Genomic DNA, 20,318 nt, shown 5'->3' with positions numbered 1-20,318 from the left:
TGTATATAAAGCAGCAATATGGCAACTCTCAATGAAGTTGAAGAATCAAGCAATCAAACCACCAACAACAAAACATCGGCAACACCTGCAACATAGCATGCTCTACTATACTGCTCGCAAGAACATTCAGCGTACATACACACATATAAGGATATATTTGTGTGTGTGCTTATTCCTGTCCTTAATTGTATTATGCGTAGATCCGAATAACCACCACGAAAGCAGCAAGACCACTCCCTCCATTGTTTAACTCATCATCCTCGGTACGCACTGCTAATGCACAATGAATGTAATTTCCACACTTGCACTGCGCCTTATAATAGGTACGAGTATCGAGCAAGGGTGCAGTAAGCCAATGAACGCCTATTAACTTTTTGCCAACATGTCAGTGTGCGTTGTCGAGTCCTTGACTATGTATTACAAGTTCCTTCTTGTTTTTTCAAAGGTACTATGTAGATTCCACATTTAGCTGGCCAATTTGAAATCGTATTTGTTCGTTTGTTTCTGTAAACGCACAAAGCGGCATCGTATAAGCAGATGAAGCGCATAGCAGAAGAAACTCAGTGAGTCGAAATAAGTAATGATGACATGACGAACTTGTCCTACTTACTTGTAGCACAAGAAAGCAGCTGACTCTTTCCCAGATTACCACAAGGCAGATATTGAGATTAGGCTAGTGTAAAAAAGTGAAATTGCCAGACGCATGAATGTACGTTCATAATTATTTAAATGCAACATTTTTTCAACAATTCGAACTATTCCATGTGAAAAATCTTACCAGGATTTCTACATAAAATCCGGAAACCATGTATCACCTAAATAGTTTAGAAGGTGTAACGATGAGCTACTTAAATAAATTTTCCTTCTTCATGATTCTCATAATATTCTGTTTTTTAAATCAAATAATAAAATTTCAATAGTACCGTGGTATTTAAATCAGCTTTCTAGACTATAAAGTTTTCCCAAAAGCACTCCACATTAGTAATTTGAAATTTACATATTACTAAAGCGGTAGTTGTACCTTCTTCGCTTTACATTTGCTGATTCGACATTACATCCAAAGTTCGTGAAATTGTTTTTCTGCCATTCAGTTTCTAAAATGTTATTTAATTATGTAATACATGAGCTAAAAAGTCCCAGGCCTTGTTAAGAATTAGTTTTACTCATGAACATAATTTGGGCGATTCATTTTTTGGCTCAGTTTCAGAGACAACCTCTTTATTCGAGCGAAATTGCTTACCGTCGAGCTTTTGTTTTAGTTCTACGAACAGGCAGTAGTTGCTGGGAACCAAATTTGGCGAATAGGGTGGATGTGGGAGCAATTCGAAGTTCAATTCATGAAGTCTTGCCATTGCTTTAAATGACTTGTGATACGGTGCATTGTCTAATATTCACTGTTGATAGTATTTCCATAGTCGATGAATATTACCACGCACATCCCAAATTACCGAAGCCATAACTTTTCCTACCGATTGTTGCGCTTTCGGGCGTTTTGGACGAGGTTCACCTGTTGCCGGCCACTCAGATGAGTATCGTTTTAATTCCGGAGTGAACTAATGGATGCCTGTTTCATCCATTGTCACATATCGACCCGAACATTCGAGTTTATTACATTCAAACATGGCTAAACGCTGCTCAGAATAATCAACACGTTCTTGTGTTTAGCCAACAATGAACAAACGCGCCACCAACTTTGAACAGAGCTTTCTTATAGCCAAATGCTCATGCAATATAAAGCCAAAACGTTCTTTTGATGTCTTTAACCCTCCGATGTTCGGTGCCTTATGATGCGGTAAGTGCATCATAAGGGTCTGCCCTGACCCATACAAATAATGTAAGAAATACGGTTTTAAAAATAATTTTATTTATTTATTTGAACGGATTAGTATTAATTACGAAGAGCAATTGTATTTACAACTATATAGTTGCATGGAATGTGCATTAAGACATATGGGACGATTACATTTGTTGCAGTTATAACGAGTTTAAGTCGCTTTTTCGAAGAAGAAGCAGCACAATGGTAGCACGATGACCGTGTTGAAGCAACTTGAGCATATGATTGTTGCTGTGCTGCATCTGATGTCGATGGACGAGATTCCGGTACCTAAAAGTAGCGAAATAACTTATTTTAAATTAGTAAATATGAATACATGCATACACATATCTTTATACGCGGAGATATATGTAGGTGTGTATAAAATTCATACTCACCTTGATATTGAAAAGATGCATTGCTTGTCTTATATGAGCAAACCTCCATACTAATGGGTTAGTCGCCCGTTTCGTCATATATGGGATAACTAGCTGGCGTGCCAATTCAATGATAAATGAGCGCCTCTTATCACTCTGCTTTGCCGGATTCAGCTCGTCATAGATGATGAATGAGGCCAAACCGGCAATATCAAGCATATTATAAAACATTGCCAGTGGCCAACGGTTTGTCGAGCGTTTGCACGAATAGCCAGTCAACATTTGATCCATTGTATCTACCCCCGCTTTAAATTTATTGTAGTCCAAAATTTGATCTGGCTTGAATCCATTCAATGGATCGGTGCTTTGACGGTAATGGGCAGTGGATAACATAATTACTGGCTTTTTCGGCTTTGCCATATACGAGCACAGAGCGATATTATTATTGTGATAACAAAATAAAGTGCTTTTAACATCACGCTTCGGGTTAAGCAATTCATGCGGAATGAAGGTCTTATTTTTTCTTACGGTACCGACGAAAGCCACTCTACGATCCATCAACATTTCTGCCAAGTCGTATGTTGAAAAAAAATTGTCAGCATAAACAGTCCTACCGCTGTCCATATAATTTTCCATCAATTTCATGACGACCCGTTCACCTTGATTCGTTTCTCGCTGGCCACCTGTTGGTTTTCCGGTATAAATTATACCTTTCAAAGGGTAGTTTGAAACAGAGTCACAAATCCATCACACTTTCATGCCATATTTTGCCGGCTTACTCGGAATATATTGGGTGAATCGAGTGCGCCCACGATATGGAAATAACTGTTCATCGACGGTTACATGACAATCCGAAGTGTATGCTTTCTCTAAATTGGCCATCAGCATGAGCCATACATCGTCCAGGGCAGCAGATTTGCTTTGCTTCAACCTCTCAGCACGAGTACCACTGTTATTGAAACGGATGAAAACAGTTAAGCTCTTGAACCGATTCAATGACATAGTGGCCTTATAAATTGGCATATTGTAACTGGCCCACAATTCTTTCGCTGGCTGAGAATTCGAATGGAATACACCAGCAATAAGTAGCATCCCAAAAAAAGCATACATTTCGTCTTAGTTAGTCATTACCCAAGGACGCTGTTTATTACTGGGATGCTTTTCATTCCATAGACGAAACGCTTCAACGGCTTTTCTGTTGGATTCCCGCACAATGATACTTACGATTTCAGGAGACAGCAATAGCTTGAAAAGAGCTTTATGACTCGGTGACGCTCCTCGTAGAGGCCCTTTACGAGTAAAAGTTGTAACATTGTGACAACGAGGCCTTCCAGGTGGTGGAGGATTTGAATTCCACATCTTACCATCATTCGACCTGTATATAAGGCCCTGGGTAATAGATGTGCTGCATGATTCCATTGTGGTTGAAGCCTGAAGGGCGATAGCTTCTCTATACAAATCCTCAATATCATCATGGTTTTCCTCCAGAACAGCCTCCAACTCGATTTACTGTTCTATATCTGATGCTTCACCGAAGTCATCTTCATCTGGAAAATATTCATCACCTTCTACGTCGCCACTTGTTTCAAATGGATCGGACTCCTGTCCCATAATTTCTTCAATTTGTGCCTGAAGTCGCTGACGTTCTTCCGGACTCACATTTGCTGCACTTAGCTTACGAAGCAAATGCGTCATCACATCAACCTCATCCATATTTACTTGTTCCATTTTATTTAAAAAAAATACTTCCCACTAATTAAAAAACACGTGTTCACTTTAATTTTCAAATGTCAACTAAAAAATTATCTCTGCCGCTTCCTCCGCTAACAGTTTAGTAATTTACACCTAACGGTTAACCAATTTACATACGAAGCTTATATGGGTCTGCACAGACCCATGTGAGCTTAATTAACGAAATTAGTTTAATTATTATTTTTACAACAAATATAGCAAAAATCTTAATTTTGCTACTTCATTGTGTTTAGCACACTACATTTTAGGAAGTCATGGACTAAGAAGCCTCAGATATTAAAAATAAAAGATCTACATACATTTAAAGATCGAATGGGTCTGGCCAGACCCATATGAACATCGGAGGGTTAAGATGTAAGCTAACTCACGCAACCTCACTTTTCGATCATTCAAAACGATTTTGTGGATTTTTTTGATGTTTTCTAATGTTACCGCCTCATTTTGACGTCCACATCATCGGTGTCTCTACGACCATGTTTGAAGTGAGCAACCCATCGTTTTATTGTTGTTTCTGATGGAGCGGAATTCCCATTACTTTTTCAAGCTATTGCTTCCCTTGAACGGTATTTTTCCCAATAAAAAGGCAGTGTAAAATTAAAACACAAAATTCTTTTTGATCCATTGTTTTGAAAATAACAAAAGTAACCTTTTTAGTCACTTTTAGCACAAATAACACAAGAACTAATAAATAGAATACCATGAAACTTAAACAGCTGACTTTTTAAGTTTAGTACTAACTGAAAAAGCATGCAATGAAACTAGTGGCAGCTATGTGTTATTCCCTAGGCATAATATTTGTAAGAGTAGCTCATCTAGCTAAACTTACCTCCGTTTGCATTCTTGCTCTAAGCAACTCAAGTCGAAATCAACAAACACTTCGGCCAAGAAATTATACCCCTTTGTACGGTGTGAGTTACTCGCCTTTAATAAAATACCTTCTGCTGAAGTAACTGATTTATTAAAACATAAAAGATAAAAATTGCGCAATTGGGAAAAATTAACAAATGTGGCCTTAATTGGACTCTATTGAATTAGAGAATTGGAGAATTAGATTCACCATGCAGCGAAATATCCTGTGCCAGCTTCAAATAGAAACTTACCTTGGACAAAGAGTAATACTATATGTACTTACATATATGTATACCAAGTTTTATTCAAATATACATTTTTTCTGAAATTATTGAGCGGGCAAACGATGAATGGAAAGTAACTTCCATAACTTCTATTCTTAAAAATGGTAAGAAAAACAATGATGGGAATCATAAGTCCTTGCTTTCAACTAATTCTGAAATTTTCGAGTGCATAGTAAAAGATAAATTCATACTAAATCTATTATTTGCCTTTTTTACCATGCCTTTGCTTCGGACGGTCTACAGGCTCGAACTGAGTTGTTTTCACTAACTACTGCATAACGGCGGTCCCTACTGGATTCCAGGTGGACTGTATTTTTACAGGCTTCGTGAAAGCCTTTGACAAAGTCCTTACAGTATACTAATAGGAAAACTTGCCTATTTTAGTTTTCGTTCTTACTTTATGGGGTGGATAAAAATCTACTTATCCAACTAATGCTGTGTAGTTTCCATTAGTAGATAGATGATATGGCTTCTTCAGAGATCCTGCAAGATCCTCTATTTGTTCTTTATGCAGATAAGGTATTTGCTGTTATCAAAGCTTTATTTGATGAGGTTAGAATTCAACGTGATATTGACGCCCTGCATTTGCAACGCTTGAGATCCCGGCTATCTTTAAATATAAACAAATGCATTAAGATAACGTAAGCGAAGACTTCGAATGTTCGCAATAGATCTTATGTCATTTTGAATACTGTTCTGCATACTGTGAGTGAAATGAAGGATCAAAGAGCCAGACCCGAAACTTTCGTTTAGTATGCATACTATTTTTATTTTATTGGATTATGAAGTACTGCTACATCTGGTATGGTCTATTATTCTTGGGTTTTTTGTGTCATATTTGGAGTCACACTACCTAGGTGAGTTAGTATTTATCTTGCGAGAGCTACACCTTCGCAAAAGATGTGCTCTGGCGCTTCAGCTCGTAAAAACGGCAAACGGTTGTGGTATGAATTTTGTGTTTTTCCATCTGTTAATAATTTATTTTAAGTGAACTTCGATAAGCCCGCATGGTTCACTGAATTTCGATGCATCATCTAATTTCGTTAGGCAGACCGCCTGTCCGTTGTTGTCATGGGCTTCATATTCTGGACCTAGGCCAAAAAAATGGTGTTGCTGTGTACAAAATTCCCGATTCAGGCTGAATATATGGATTACCAGCTCCCAGACCGGCCTATCTACAGAGTTCGGCACTCGAAATGTAACCAACTTCAGACCGCACGGATGCACGGGCATCAGCTGTCTGTTAGTTGGCTAAATGACCGTCCAGAGCATTGTTTACAAGTGCACGGAAGCATTTTTCCGAGAGTAAACGCGAAAAAAGGAAATCAGTAATGGATTTCAAATGTAATAGTGTGATTGCATTATATTTGGATGAAAAATCACAACCAACGATTGTTCGTGACCTTAGCACCTTAAAGTAAATAAAGTTTTTATTTAGCGCACTATTACTCGTTACAATGATGCTAGTAGCAACGCGAAACGTCATGGAGGTGGTCATCAAAAGACTGCAACATCACGTGAAATGGTTCAAAAGTAAAAATCGACGAAGTAAAAATCAAATGGCGAAAGAACTGGCAAAGCCAAGCCTTACAAGATCCAAAAGATGCATGATCTCACACCAAAGCAGCAACAAGTCAGACTTGTCGCTCCCACGACAGTCGGTTCTACGTAACCGGAACGACCCGGATTTATTATATATCTGGCCACTTGACTGTCACATCAGCAGCATTCCCCGTATATGTATAGGGAATTTTTATGCTGATGCTACAACAACAACAACAACTTGAGAGAGCGAAGAAGTTGCTTTGCTTGGCCGAATGCGGTCAAATTCAGAATATTTCGTAACCCCCAAAACGATAGGGCTTATTTAACCGACTGTTCATACGAGAATTTGAGTTATCGATTGGCCACCAGGAGGCAGCACCTGGTTTGGGCCGCTGTAACCGCAGATGGACGCTCTGAAATCGTTTTCATCGAGCCTGGCGTCAAGGTAAATATGAAATATTATCGGGAAAGTATTGTGGAGGTTGCTTTGAAGTCGTGGGCAGACAAACATTTCGGTGGCAGACCATCGACGTTCCAACAAGACTCGGCACCGTCCCACAAAGCTCGCGTAAACCAAGAATGGCTAAAAAAACAACTTTCCGAACTTCATAATGTCCACTCAATGACTCTCAAATTCACCAGACGCGAATCCAATGGGTCATTCTCTTTGAGCTATTTTGGAGAGCAAGGTCCGAACTAAAAGATTCACCAGTCTGGAGGCGCTGAAAAAAGCCATTGTCCGCAAGTGGGCCAAAATACCTGGAAGTCACATTCGTACAGCTTGCAATTCGTTTTTGGAGCGTCTCAAGGCCATAATCATATCGTGCAAAAGTAAATTGATTCCTAATTTTGCATCATTTTCACACATTTTTTTATTTGAATTGAATAAAAGTAATTTTCCAAACAAAATCTATGGTCTTTATCTTTGGTTACACTTCGAGTGTCGGACACTGTAATATATATATCTTGAATTTTACAGAAATCTTTAGCGAAGGAATCATTGCATCTCGCAATTACACTACAGGATTTTTTATGAACTGCGTTGGGACTTCCATATGTCCTGAGAAATTTTCGATTCTGTTGTCAGAAATATTGTTAAGTCTTAGTTATTCTGGGGACTGTAACAGGATCAAAGCAAACTTTCCAAGGGAAGGTTCTGTCAAGCACCAACGAAAACACCCAGAAATGTTGTCTCCTTTATAAAAACGGATCTTTGTACTCCATAGAATTATCTCTATCATAGAAGGTTCCCTTCTCCGGGTGTATTGCACGTACTTGTGAAGTGATCAGAGCGAATGGAGTAGCTACGGGGACAGCAAGAAAATGGCCATGGGGGCCACCGTACTTGAAACTTTTTTTTGATGATTCTGTTGAAAATTGCTTTGTGTTGACTCTAAAACAAATAAACATATCTGCCAATAATATTGAGAATGATTTTATCCCCCAGAAATTAACTACATTAATTTAACTACATTTTAAAATTATTAACTAATGTTTTTCATATCTTGCCTATCTCACTTCCCTTCTTCGCTAAATGAAACAGTGCTAAATGATGTCAACGCTATCCTTAAACACTAATCGTCACGGGAATTCACCCAACTGACGTCCTGCTGCCCTGACAGTGCAAAACTCTGTTACGCACTTTACATCAATTTCCAACCCCACACCGAGGTCTAAAGATCTAAAACACCACCCAGCAAGTACCCTGCAACACCAACATCAGCCGAACAACTAACAACAACATCAACGGCGCACAAGTCATGCCAAACGAAAGCCGAAACAAGTAAACACCCTCAGCAAAATGGTAAAGTCGGTGTTTGTACACTTGCTACATACCAACATCACCGGCCGAGAAACCAACAATTGTTGGTCCCAAAAAAAATTCATTTTCGAAATTTTGCACGCACTCGTTGCAACACCGCACAAGCTGTCATATTCCGTTATGCACATCTAGATACAGCTAGTATTGATAAAATCCTGTTTTTGTTGTTACTTTTGCTTCATATATATATATTTTTTAATTTTGTTGGAATTTTACTGAAAGACCATTATTAAGTATTTGTACGCGCATTTAATGTAAAAGCAAATTCGATGCGTATCAGCTTCACCGCCTAGACAGCGCTGAGTGGCTAAAATAGCTCGGATTGCGCTGTTGCATATTGGTTGAGGGTGAGCGCTATACGGGTGTGGTGTATTCATGTTGGTAATTGTGGTTGCGAACAGATTAAGTTGTTGTTAAATAAACAAAAGCCAGCAAATGCACTTGGCGCACTCATATTTGAAACCATTTATGAATGGATGTGTGTATGGCCACTAGCCATTAGATGCGAAAAATGATAAATTAGCTTGATGACACCCCTCAAACAAATGCTGGCAATCACAATATGCGCAAAGCAAAAAACAAAAAAATAACACAGCAGCCGTGCTTAGATTTTATTCACCTATTATTGTAGAATGGAATCGTGATACTTGCAACATCTGCATCAGCAGCATGCGAAAATCAACAACTGTGCTGCACCAACATATTGTGCATATTTGCCCATCATCTTGATAGCAATCAATTGTATAGCACTGCATGCTTAGAAATACTCGTAAAATACTTGGGTCAAGTAGCGAAAAGCGATTAGCATACGAAATAGATTTATATATTTTCCGTTGATATCATTGACTGATAAATTACTTGAATTATTTTATAACTTTGTATTATTCAAGTACATCAGTTAGTTAATGTTTTGAATTACACATACATATGTGAGTATTATGTACATATATAGCATTTGAAACATTCATCTCATTAGCGTGCGTTCAGATAGGCCAATTAAGATTTCGGATAATTCGCTTACGTAGTCGAATTGGAGGCCCCTGTTATGTCCTCGGGGTATTGGCTCTATAGCAGTTTGCAGTTTCTAACGAAGCACATTATGGGATGTTAACATACAAACATTCGAATATCGAAAACCGGCAAATGATTGTCGAGAAGCCAATGCACTCGCAGGAAGAGAGACATTTGGTTTCAGGTCTCGAAGTGATGACTTCACTGAGCCTTTTTTTAATACTTCGGTTACAGAGCGATATTTACCGAATTTTGATGAGTAGAAATATTTATTTATTTATACATGGATATCATTAATTTCAACAGGGGGACTGAGCAATCCACACAGTTGGTGAGATTTGAAACTGAAAGCGATTTTAAACGGACAATTCAAAACCGGTTTAGGCCCTTAAGGCAAATATTGCCATAGTAAATTTTTAAAATAGTACCAGAAATCATCCACAAGAAAAATTTGGTTAAAGTTGTTCAATATAAAGCGTGATCAGATTGGAGTGTACTTTGTCCAATAGGATTATTTTGGCAGACCCCGGGTGACTGCTGTCAAACTAAATACGTAATTTTTTCAGTGTTCGTTCACATTTCATCATAGAAAGACTTACGCCTCAACAACGTTTACAAATCGTACAACTATATTACGAAAATCGACGCTGTGTAAAAAATTATGAGGCCCATTTTGGACTTAATAGCTACGTCAATAAGCAAAATTTCCGTATTTGAGAGGACCCGCAGCTATTCCAGAACAGCTATTACATCTATTGAAAACAACAGTTTGGGGAGGCCTATGGGCTGGAGGAATCATCGGCCTATATTTCTTCAAAGATGGGCTGGAGCCAATGTAACAGTGAATGGCGAAGGCTATCGCGTCATAATAAACGACGATGTCAGAAATTGAAGCCCGTGAGCGCCTTTTTAAAACTGTAAAAAATCGAAAACACGTGAAGATGTAGATTTTCTCAAGACGATATTACTTTTATAAATGTCATGACGGTAAATTTTTGGTAGTAATGTTGATCGCAGATGTAGCAGAACAGAACTCAAATCGGTTGGTTTAGAGAGTCACCTGGCGGTTGTTCCGAAACAATTTTTGATCAAGGTGGTATTTCCTACTCGTATATTTAAATGAACATAAATAATTATATTGAATTTTAATTTTTTAAAATTGCACCAATTTGTAAAACAAAAAGAGCTATGAACCCATGCGCTTTCTTCTAAATTCACTTTCCTACACCTACAGCATGCAGCTGCCTTGCATGCATACACCAATATACAGGCATTGGTCTCCATCACCGCACCTAAATGAATACACCAGCGCTACCAACGATGCGCACCACACAATCTTCCACCTGCAAACCTTCAAAAGCCCCTTAAGCACTTAATTAAAAATCTAAATAAACCCAACCAGATGTACTCGTAATGCCAAAACAATTTCTACCCAACAAAAATATTATAAAACAAGCAAACACCAAAACAATCACAACCAACTCGCTTCATCCCTGCCAACGCTACTAGCACAAGCCACACAAGTAGGCATTTGATGAAAGTGAGCGAGTGGCGTGTGCGGTGTGACCTGAAACACATGTTTTTCGAGATTTACAGATTTACCCACAACAACAGCAGCGCAGCGTCGACGATGGAAAAGGGCACGAGCCATCGATGATACAGTGATTTGGGAGGTAAACGCTTTATGATTCTTGTGCTCTTGTTGCTATACTGTAAATGAATGTCGATCGCCGTGCGGTCTTCAAATGTTACTGGCACTTATAACCATTGCGGTTGCAATGGTTGCATTCGCGCTTGTGCGTTTGATCCTAGTTGAATTCAAAGTTTGCAAAGCTAGTAAATAGTTCATGCATACAACAACATTTACAACGATAGCGGCATTACATTATTAGATGTGTTATGAAAACGTGTTGGCAATAAAGTACGCCAAAATCTGTTTGTAGTACAGGGGCGGTTGAGGCTGAAATTTGTAAGGCCTTATCTGTTTAGCGTGAGGGCTTTTCTCCTGAATATAATATATCGCACCCTAAATACAAAAGGGGCACAACTCAAAATTTTTCACACTCGAGCTTGACTTGTTTACAGTAGCACAGAAAACAAACTATCTGACATATCACGCTGAAATTTGCCATGTAAGCTTACAACAGTCCTACCAAAAAACAAAAAATTTATTTTTGCCATATGTCATCCGCGGACCGTTTTATTGATAACGTCTCGTTCATATTTGAGCAGAAGTACATATTGAGTTGTGACCCTTTTGTATTTAGGGTGCGATATCTCTTTTTGTAAACAATTCCTTATTGGCACAGCCGCGCATAGGCTCGCATTAAAGTTGTTTTTTATTTCGCTGGTGCCGAAGATGATTCCACCTCATCCTCCATACATTCAACACAAAAATAACTCGAGATAATTCCAAGTCTCACTTCCGAGAGCTGATATTTTGTCAGCCTAAGAAGCTCGCCCGAGCTCGCGGTACGTGCAGCGGCAAAACTTTTAACATTGCGTTGAGCGCCAGAGTAAGAGTCGTTCGAAGCGACCCAAAAAACAAAAAACAAGCCATAAGTGCTTCTCCAAGACAATACGCACCATTGTCTGTCAAGAGATTTTCATCCATGTTCAGTGTCTCCGTATTTCCTTAATTTTTAACCGCTGGAACTTGTCCCTTTTGACTTCTATATGTTTCGTAATATAGAAATTCACTTTAAAAACAAGCTTTAATTCTGTTGAAGCTATAAAAGAAAAGTTGAGAACTTTAAGGAGCTGACGGAAAAAGACCTCCAGCATTGTTTCGAATAATGCAAGATTCGCATAGAGCTTTATGGAGTAGAAACCAATTATATTTATATGGGCCTTTTTAAATTATAAAGTGTTTCAGACTTTTAAAATGCATTTGAGAAAATAAAATTACCATAATAAGTTTATAGAATACTGGGACATCAAAAATTGCGCAAGAGCAAATCTCGAAAACTTCAACATGCCGGTACTCGTATAAGCACCAGACATCTCGACAAAAATCTAATTGTTACAACGAAGCATCAGCATTGGGCCAACCAAAGCAAACGTTTTTATACTTACAGTTATATTATACAATTCATATCATGGCTTTTCTGTTAGACTATGGCTAAGCGCCTTAAATGAGAAGGGTTATAGCTATGCTACTTTGCTTCTTGATGATTGGACCTAAAAGCGCCAAGCCGTTTTAGAAAATCTTAGCAATTGACTTACAAGCAAAACTCTGTGTTCAACGAGATCTGATTCTTCGGAATTCCTTGAGTTCAAATTAATTTTTTTTGTATTTTAAACTTTTTTCGACGCCTTCGCCTTAAACCGTTTTCGCTCGTCAGCGCTCCTGAAAATCGCGACCAACCCTAAACTTAACCACAAACAAATGCGAAAATTAAGGTATTAGATGGTTTATGTACGGGGAGGGGTTGCATGTCAATGTTTGTGCGTGTGGATGTATGTGCATACATATGTGTTAAGAGCGCGATTTGTACAGCATAGCAAAGCATATTATAGAAACAACAAAAAATTGCATACATGCATACAATAATATACTACAAAAACAAAAACTGCAATAACATTGACACTCGATCGTTTAATTTCAATTAAAAACCTTTTTACGCTCGCAACTAAGCGTTTCACGGAGTGATAACTAGGGGAGGAACGATAGCATCAAATGCGAAAAGCCAAAAAGGCTCAACCAACAAAAAAATGTATGTGGAACAACAACAACAACAACATCTACACATAAGTAGCGACAAATGATTGCGTTGGGCAGATAGTGAAAGTAAGTGGTGAACTTGGAGCAGAGGCGTGCAACACTTGCTGTACGTATGGCTTAGCGTGTGGCACAACATAGTGTTGCACTTGCTGCTTGCTGCTTGCTGCCAAACAACCACCGCTGGACCATGTCGTTGTGCGGATTGAGCGATTGCCGCACTGACTGACATTCGGTGTTTGGTGTTGTTTGGTGCGGCGGATTTTGTTGTTATTGTGCATGTAGATGTGGATATAGTGTCGTATATGAATGTTTGGGTATGCCGCAGTAAGCATTCAAATGCTGGGAATTCTTGCACTTGTCACCAACTGCGGAACTAAAACGATGCGCTGGCGTTGGCCGCAGCAGAAGCGCAGATTGAGAGAACAGAAATTGGTGTTCTTTAGAATTTGCCACCAACAATCCTAGAAGCAATAATTCTAAGCAGAAATGTTCGATAGCAGCGGCGCGCAGGATAAGGCCAATTGGCGAGCGTTTAGCTTTTCTGAATTGTTTGCTACGAAGGGTCGCAAATGTGTCTCAATGAGTCTCAATGAACACGTGGTTGCAGGGCAAATGAGCAGTCGATATTGAGGAAGGCTGACGTTGATATAAAAGCCAAGGACATTCCCAATTGGAACGCAGAATCAAATCAGAGTGCAAATAGAACGCACGAAAGGGCACAGATAAATTGGTTAAAGTGAACAAATTTTTGCTTTTAATAATTTTGGTGAACTTACAAAAAAGCTATTTTATAAAAATGTTTCCAACGCTATCGGGCAACAGCACACATCAACTACACTTGGATAACAGTAATACTACTACGCAGCAACAGCCGACATTACAGCACTCCCAGCACCAACAACAACAACAGCAATACCGCTCCATCAAACGCAGCACCAACATGATATTTCGCATTGAACACCTCCTACCGAGCACTAGCAGAGGATCGACGGCTACAGCACCAATAACAAGAACAGCCCCAATATTGGAAGGCACTCACTCGCCTCCACCTGCAATTACGACCAGCGCTAGTACCCGTAGTACCACTTCCACTGCGACAACCGCTAAACGTTCAAAAATGCGTGCCACATGTGCGGGCGTACTCTTGTCACAATTCACACCAAAGGACATTGTGTCCGAAGCGATACCAACTTACGCACTAATGAGCTCAAACAATAGGTCGGCGGTCGCTGAGCAATCTATTACTGCTTACTGCACACTCTCTGACAATGTGCTGCGCATGAGTCCAGAACTATTTAGACGTATTAAGCTCTCAGAGGATATACACAGTTACAATGCACTGTTCGAGTTGCAAGCAGGCGGTATGGTGCATGTGCGAACTGTGCGTGATATAGGACGCGATGAAGAGCTTGTCGCGTGGTTTGGTGAGGAGATTGCATTATTAATGGCCATACCATTTCTCACACCACTTAATATACAAGGTGAGTGCCATTACGTTTTTTTTTTCTAATTTTCTGTAAATAGTAAATTAAGGAAAAAACAAATAATTACCTACAACTACAATTTCTCCTACTTGAATTACTTAAGGCAATAAACGTTACACTTGTCACCTCTGTCAACTAACTTTCGAAACACCAAATCCGCTAAAAATCCATTTGGCTCTAGGCTGCGGACGTCACTCCATGGATATTCTCTGGATTCGTCTACACTACGCACTTAAAGCTTCTAGCTACACACAACAACAACAGCTGCTTACAGCAACAGCAACACTAACCCAACCCGCGCTACCTTCTCCAACAGCAGCCCCTTCGAGCACATCCTCAATTTCACCTGCTTCATCACCACAACCCGCCGCATCAACACAACAATCCTCACAACCACAACAACACCACCACCACCACCACCTACAACAACTACACCGCTTCTCTGCATTTAAACCTGTCTCACCTTCCATAGCCTTCACCGCCGCTGTTACAACGAGCTCGTTTAGCAATCCAAATGCGCACAGCGCCAGTACTGCAGTAACTCCAAGCACCGCACTTTCATATCTGCCACCTATCGCATCAGTTAGTGGCGCTTTGCCACATATGCGTTTGTTACAACCGGCCACTGGCGTAGGAGGCATTGATGCAGCAAATTCACTCAACGCTGCTGCTCAAATCGAAGCGATCGTTAGCAATATGGGCGCCTCCAAGCAGGGACACCTCTGCATCTACTGTGGCAAAGTATACTCTAGGAAATATGGCCTGAAAATTCATATACGCACTCACACGGGCTTCAAGCCACTTAAATGTAAATTCTGCTTACGTCCTTTTGGTGACCCGAGTAATCTAAATAAACATGTTCGCCTACATATGCAATCGAATGTGGGCAGCACTCCCATCGAAGGATATAAGTGTACGCTGTGCAACAAGACGTTGGCTCGACGGCGAGACCTCCAACGTCACATAGAATCGCGGCATGCGGGTGATGTGGGAAGCACCTGATATAGCATTTTATAGTAGTGGTTTTAGAATCGGATGTTACCTAGGACTCTGGGAATATTTGTGATATTAGAAATAAGACGTCGAAGACAATATTGATAAAACAAAAACGTATGTAGATAATTAAGGAAAACAACACAAGTGTAGAAATATAAGTGCAAACTGAGAATCTATAATTTTTGACAGTTTTGTTTTTTGTTTTCTGTTAAAATTTCGAAAGAAAAGCATAAATTTTTTTTATGCAAACAAAGAGAACAAGTCCGCTACGAATTGGCACCCAATTCCAAGCTAATCGGGGCAAAATTGAGCGAGTTATAGCAATTTTACGAAAAGTTATGGTGAACTCAAAGCAACATCGGATTAGGAAGAGTTCCGGCTCCCTCAGCATTTGGCAGTTTTGGTGGTTTACAACAGATTTTTTATCATTTTTGCATGTCTTTGAAGCCTGACGCTTTTGCAATGATCTGCTGAAATTTCAGGCTGATCGGGGCAAAATTGAGCGAGCTATAGCAATTTTACGAAAAGTTCTGGTGAACTCAAACCAGCATCGAATTGGGAAGTTTTCCGGCTCACTCGGCATTTGACAGTTTTGGTGGTTTACAACCGATCTTTATCATTTTTGCATGTCTATGAAGCCTGACGCTTTTGCAATGATCTGCTGAAATTTCAGATTAATCAGGCAAAATTGAGCGAGTTATAGCAATTTTACCAAAACTTATGGTGAACTCAAAGCAGTATCGAATTAGGAGGTGTTCCGGCTCACTCGGCATTTGACAGTTTGGTTGCTTTACAACCGATTTTGCAAATCAAACCAAAAATGTTTATTAATTGAATTTATTTATATTAATAGTTAGTTATATGTATGAAGGTAATTTACATTGCTTTATAATTATTTCTAATACAAATTCCACATATATTTTATAGGTATAGTAATAATATCGCATTGTATATCGTTTTTCTTCTTCATGAACATATGTATGTGTAACCTTTTCAGTTTATTAGCTTTAAACCACATTTTGTTTCAATCTGCGCCCTTTAATTATTTTTTTTAACAAGAATCATGGGGAAATTCAAACTTATGTTATAAATTCTGCAAAACAGTCAAGAGACAATAACTCAATCTTTCATTTAATTTAATTTTTTGCAATACCATTGGGCAAGGTATATATGTATCTAATATTTCTTAATAATAGATTGCTGAAGGAAAAATAAAAAAAAAAATCATTAGCAAATTGCACAAAGACCCTAACCAACATTTCAGAAATTTTACAAAAGTATCAAAAAACATTATAGGTATTCAAAAACATTTCACTACTTTTAAGGTGTGAATTGCAGCTAAAAATTACGATTTAAATAATGGAAACTAAAATAAATTACAAAAAAATTTCAATTAATTGTAGGCCGAAAGTTGTTACTACCATAAAAGTTGTCAAGCTTGCTACCGATCTAAATACCAGTCATGAACTAGAATTTCAGTTGTCTTGTTAGATTTTCAATGCTTCATGGCCAATCAGAAAACCGGTAAAGATGCAGTCTTACAAAAATAAATACTAGGTGAAAAAATTCCGTCTGAATATCTTTATTATGAAAACTAAACTAAAGCAATTTATTTTACCTTTTTGGTATAAACTAGGAAATCATTAGCGCAGTTCTCAAATAAGTGCAAATTACTAAATATACTAGGTTGTTCAATAAATTTTGCGGTTCGATAAGAGAAGGCTACTAGGAGTTGCTACTAGCTTCATTTTTTTTTTTGCTGGTACACTCTTCATATGAACGTGTATTAACTTCCATTTCAATCTGCGAATTCATTCTTTGTTTACCAGCCATTTAGTATTGACGTGTCACAGTATTTTCTACAATGGAAAAAACCAAGTTTCGTGTATGATTGAATTTTTATTTTTGGAAGGTTTAAAAACAAAGGATTAGTAGAGTAGAAAAATGGGTTTCTTGAATTTAAACATGGTCGTACAAGCCTTAACCACGATCCACACCAAGTGCGTCCAAAAACAGTAACAACACCAGAAATCGAAAAAACATACAGGATATCGTATTGGAAAATTGTTGAGTAACTAAATGATTGGGCAGTATAAGCAATATTTTTACTGAACTATTGAGTTTCAGATAGTAGTGCACAATGGCTACCGCATTCGCTAAGAAACAAACAAAAACACATTCGAATTGAACTTTCTCAGCAACGTTTAAAGCGTTTTCGACAGGATAAAGTGGATTTAGTGAATCGCTATAGATACTTGGGTATATCACCATGATCCTAAATCAAAAGAGGCTAGAGAGCGGTGTAAACTGAGTTCTTCGGCTCCTGGTGAAACAATAAATTTCTAATATTATTGTAACCTTTTAAATTAGCTGAAGAAAAGTTTCGTGCAAAAGACCCAGTTTGCAAAAGAAAAACATTATCTTTCATCAGGCCAATGCACCGTGCCACAAGAGCCTTTTAACAATAGCTAAAAATCATGAATAAAAGTTCGAATTGTTCATAGCATTCACCAGATTCGGCCCCTAGCAACTTTCAGACCTAAAAAAGTGCATGCGTGAATAGCGTTTTTCATCAAATGATAAGATCATAACAGCTGTGAAAGCGTATTTTTCAGCCCATCCAGATTCTCTCAACAGAGATGGAATGCAGAGATGGAATGCATAAATTCCATCTCGTTGGAACAAGTGTATTGATGTTCGGGGAGACTGTACTGAATAATAAAGTGTATTTCAAACCATAAAATTGTGTTTTACTTATCGAACCGCAAAACTTATTGAACAACATAGTACAGTTTTACAAAAACAAATACTAGGTGCAAAAGTTCTTCCTAAATATCTTTATTATATATTAAAAATCAAAAAATAAAGCAATTTGTTATTAGCTTTTTTGTATTAACTAGAAAATCATTAGGGCTGTCCTGAATTAAGTGCAAATGATTAAATGAATATGAATATACGAGTATATGTCACTAGAATTTGCAAATATCTTGGATTTGCGCTTACATTTAATTGTGAATTGCCCTATTAATTCTCACTTTTATAGTTTAATTGTTTTCGTAAAAATTTATTTTAGAATGGACTGCCTAAAATTGTTAAAAAAATGCTGGTTACGGCCTTTGTTCATTTATCGGTGCTTACTAATTTATTGGCTGCAGCTCGTAAAACAGCTTATGAATATGTCTGTACGTATGCAAATTTTTGCAGTCAATTACAGTTACATTGTACGTTCGTAACTATTTAGTTATGTACTTTAGTTAAATGGGAGGCTGGTAGGTATATTAGTTAAGGTGTTTCTTAGTTATTTATTTTTTAATGCATTTCTATGTAATTCATTTAATATGTATGTATGTATATTTTCATTAAGAAGTATGTAGATTTTCAATAGAGATTGAGCAAAAATATTTGAAACACTGATATTTAGAAACATGTACGGTAATAAGTAATTGCAGATTTTCTTTTGTATTTCTTAACTTCTTACATATTACAATTGATTTAAATACATCAGTATGTCAGCAATATACAATACATACATACATCCGTATGCATAAATGCGTTTGTATACTTTTATTATATTTGCATGAGTTTGCTATTACGTGAAATCAATTTTTTTTTTCTAAATCAAGAAGATAAATTATTTCTCAAGATTTTGTTATCTTATTCCATTCTTAATTTTCAATTACTTTAACCTCCATTGTACATACTATTTACTTTTTTATAGTGACTTATTCTGAATTTCTAGCCGCTTCACAAAAATGTATATGCTTATAAGACTTTTTTTTGTTATTTTCTCATTTTTTAACAAAGAACTTTAGTAGACGGTAGTTTAGTATTTCAGCTGCATGTCTGAGTAACTGTTGTATCAAGTAGCTACGTATGTTTGTATATATGTATGAATGTATAAATGTATGTATGTAAATGCGAATGTGTACGTATTTTTGTTGTTCAATGAGCCTTTCTGTTCGTTTAATTGAATATGCATAGATGTATGTAGACGTTTATGTATATATTTGCATGTGTATGTAGTAGTAATTATTTATAGGAAATTGAAATTTAGATTGCGGTTTTTTGTATTGCAGAATAAGGCACTTTATTCAGAAATTTGTTCATATTTATGTGCTTGTATGTTTGTGTATATATATACATATGTACTTATACATAAATATACGCCTACACAATTTTCTTGCATCTGTGTATGCATTTGCGTATTAATAAATGTTGCGTCAGTGTTTTATTAACCTTAAATCAATTTTCCTCAATACCTTCTTCGTGAAGTTTGGCTAGATTTAGAAGTGGATGCCGTTAGATAATTGTAATTGGCAGACACTTCTCCGCATTCAGGAAAAAATGTGTACCATATACAGTGACTTGCATGACTTACAGTAGTCACTGGCAAAGCTGTGCGTACTCGCCCTAAGTATGAAAAAACTCACTTAATAGTTCCGCGCGGAAAGCTCACCTGCGCATACACTGTGATCAAAAGGTGGTTTTCCAGTTTATACTTCTCGGGTATAGTAAGATAGAATACAAAATTGCACATTCTCAAGTGCCGTGACGTCAGTTCAGAAAATAAACAAACAAAAAGAATAGGGCAAAATAAGCAAAAGTGATTGGAAATCCAAGAATGATAGAATAAATCATGCACATATACATCAGCATTTGCA

At 37.8% G+C, this 20,318-nt stretch overlaps 1 protein-coding gene across 1 annotated transcript; it reads left to right on the top strand.

Annotated features, from left to right (window-relative positions):
* The first annotated feature begins 13,973 nt into the window (after nucleotides 1-13,973).
* On the top strand, nucleotides 13,974-15,663 carry LOC128861826 (sal-like protein 4). Its single transcript, XM_054100200.1, has 3 exons — nucleotides 13,974-14,148; nucleotides 14,209-14,658; nucleotides 14,765-15,663. The coding sequence occupies exons 1-3, from the start codon at nucleotides 13,974-13,976 to the stop codon at nucleotides 15,661-15,663; spliced, it is 1,524 nt and encodes a 507-aa protein (XP_053956175.1).
* Nucleotides 15,664-20,318: the final 4,655 nt, after the last annotated feature.

Source organism: Anastrepha ludens, chromosome 4 (genome assembly GCF_028408465.1).
Source record: "Anastrepha ludens isolate Willacy chromosome 4, idAnaLude1.1, whole genome shotgun sequence".
Classification (NCBI taxonomy): domain Eukaryota; kingdom Metazoa; phylum Arthropoda; class Insecta; order Diptera; family Tephritidae; genus Anastrepha; species Anastrepha ludens.
Note: the sequence above shows the minus strand (reverse complement) of the source record. Positions and strands in the feature narration are given on the sequence as shown.

What these genes read in the sequence shown, in the direction of transcription:
- LOC128861826 (XM_054100200.1), top strand. Translation starts at nt 13,974, where the DNA reads ATGTTTCCAACGCTATCGGGCAACAGCACACATCAACTACACTTGGAT. An exon ending in CATTGAACACCTCCTACCGA is followed by an intron (nt 14,149 to 14,208) that starts GCACTAGCAGAG and finishes CAATATTGGAAG; the next exon opens with GCACTCACTCGCCTCCACCT. An exon ending in CACACCACTTAATATACAAG is followed by an intron (nt 14,659 to 14,764) that starts GTGAGTGCCATT and finishes GAATTACTTAAG; the next exon opens with GCAATAAACGTTACACTTGT.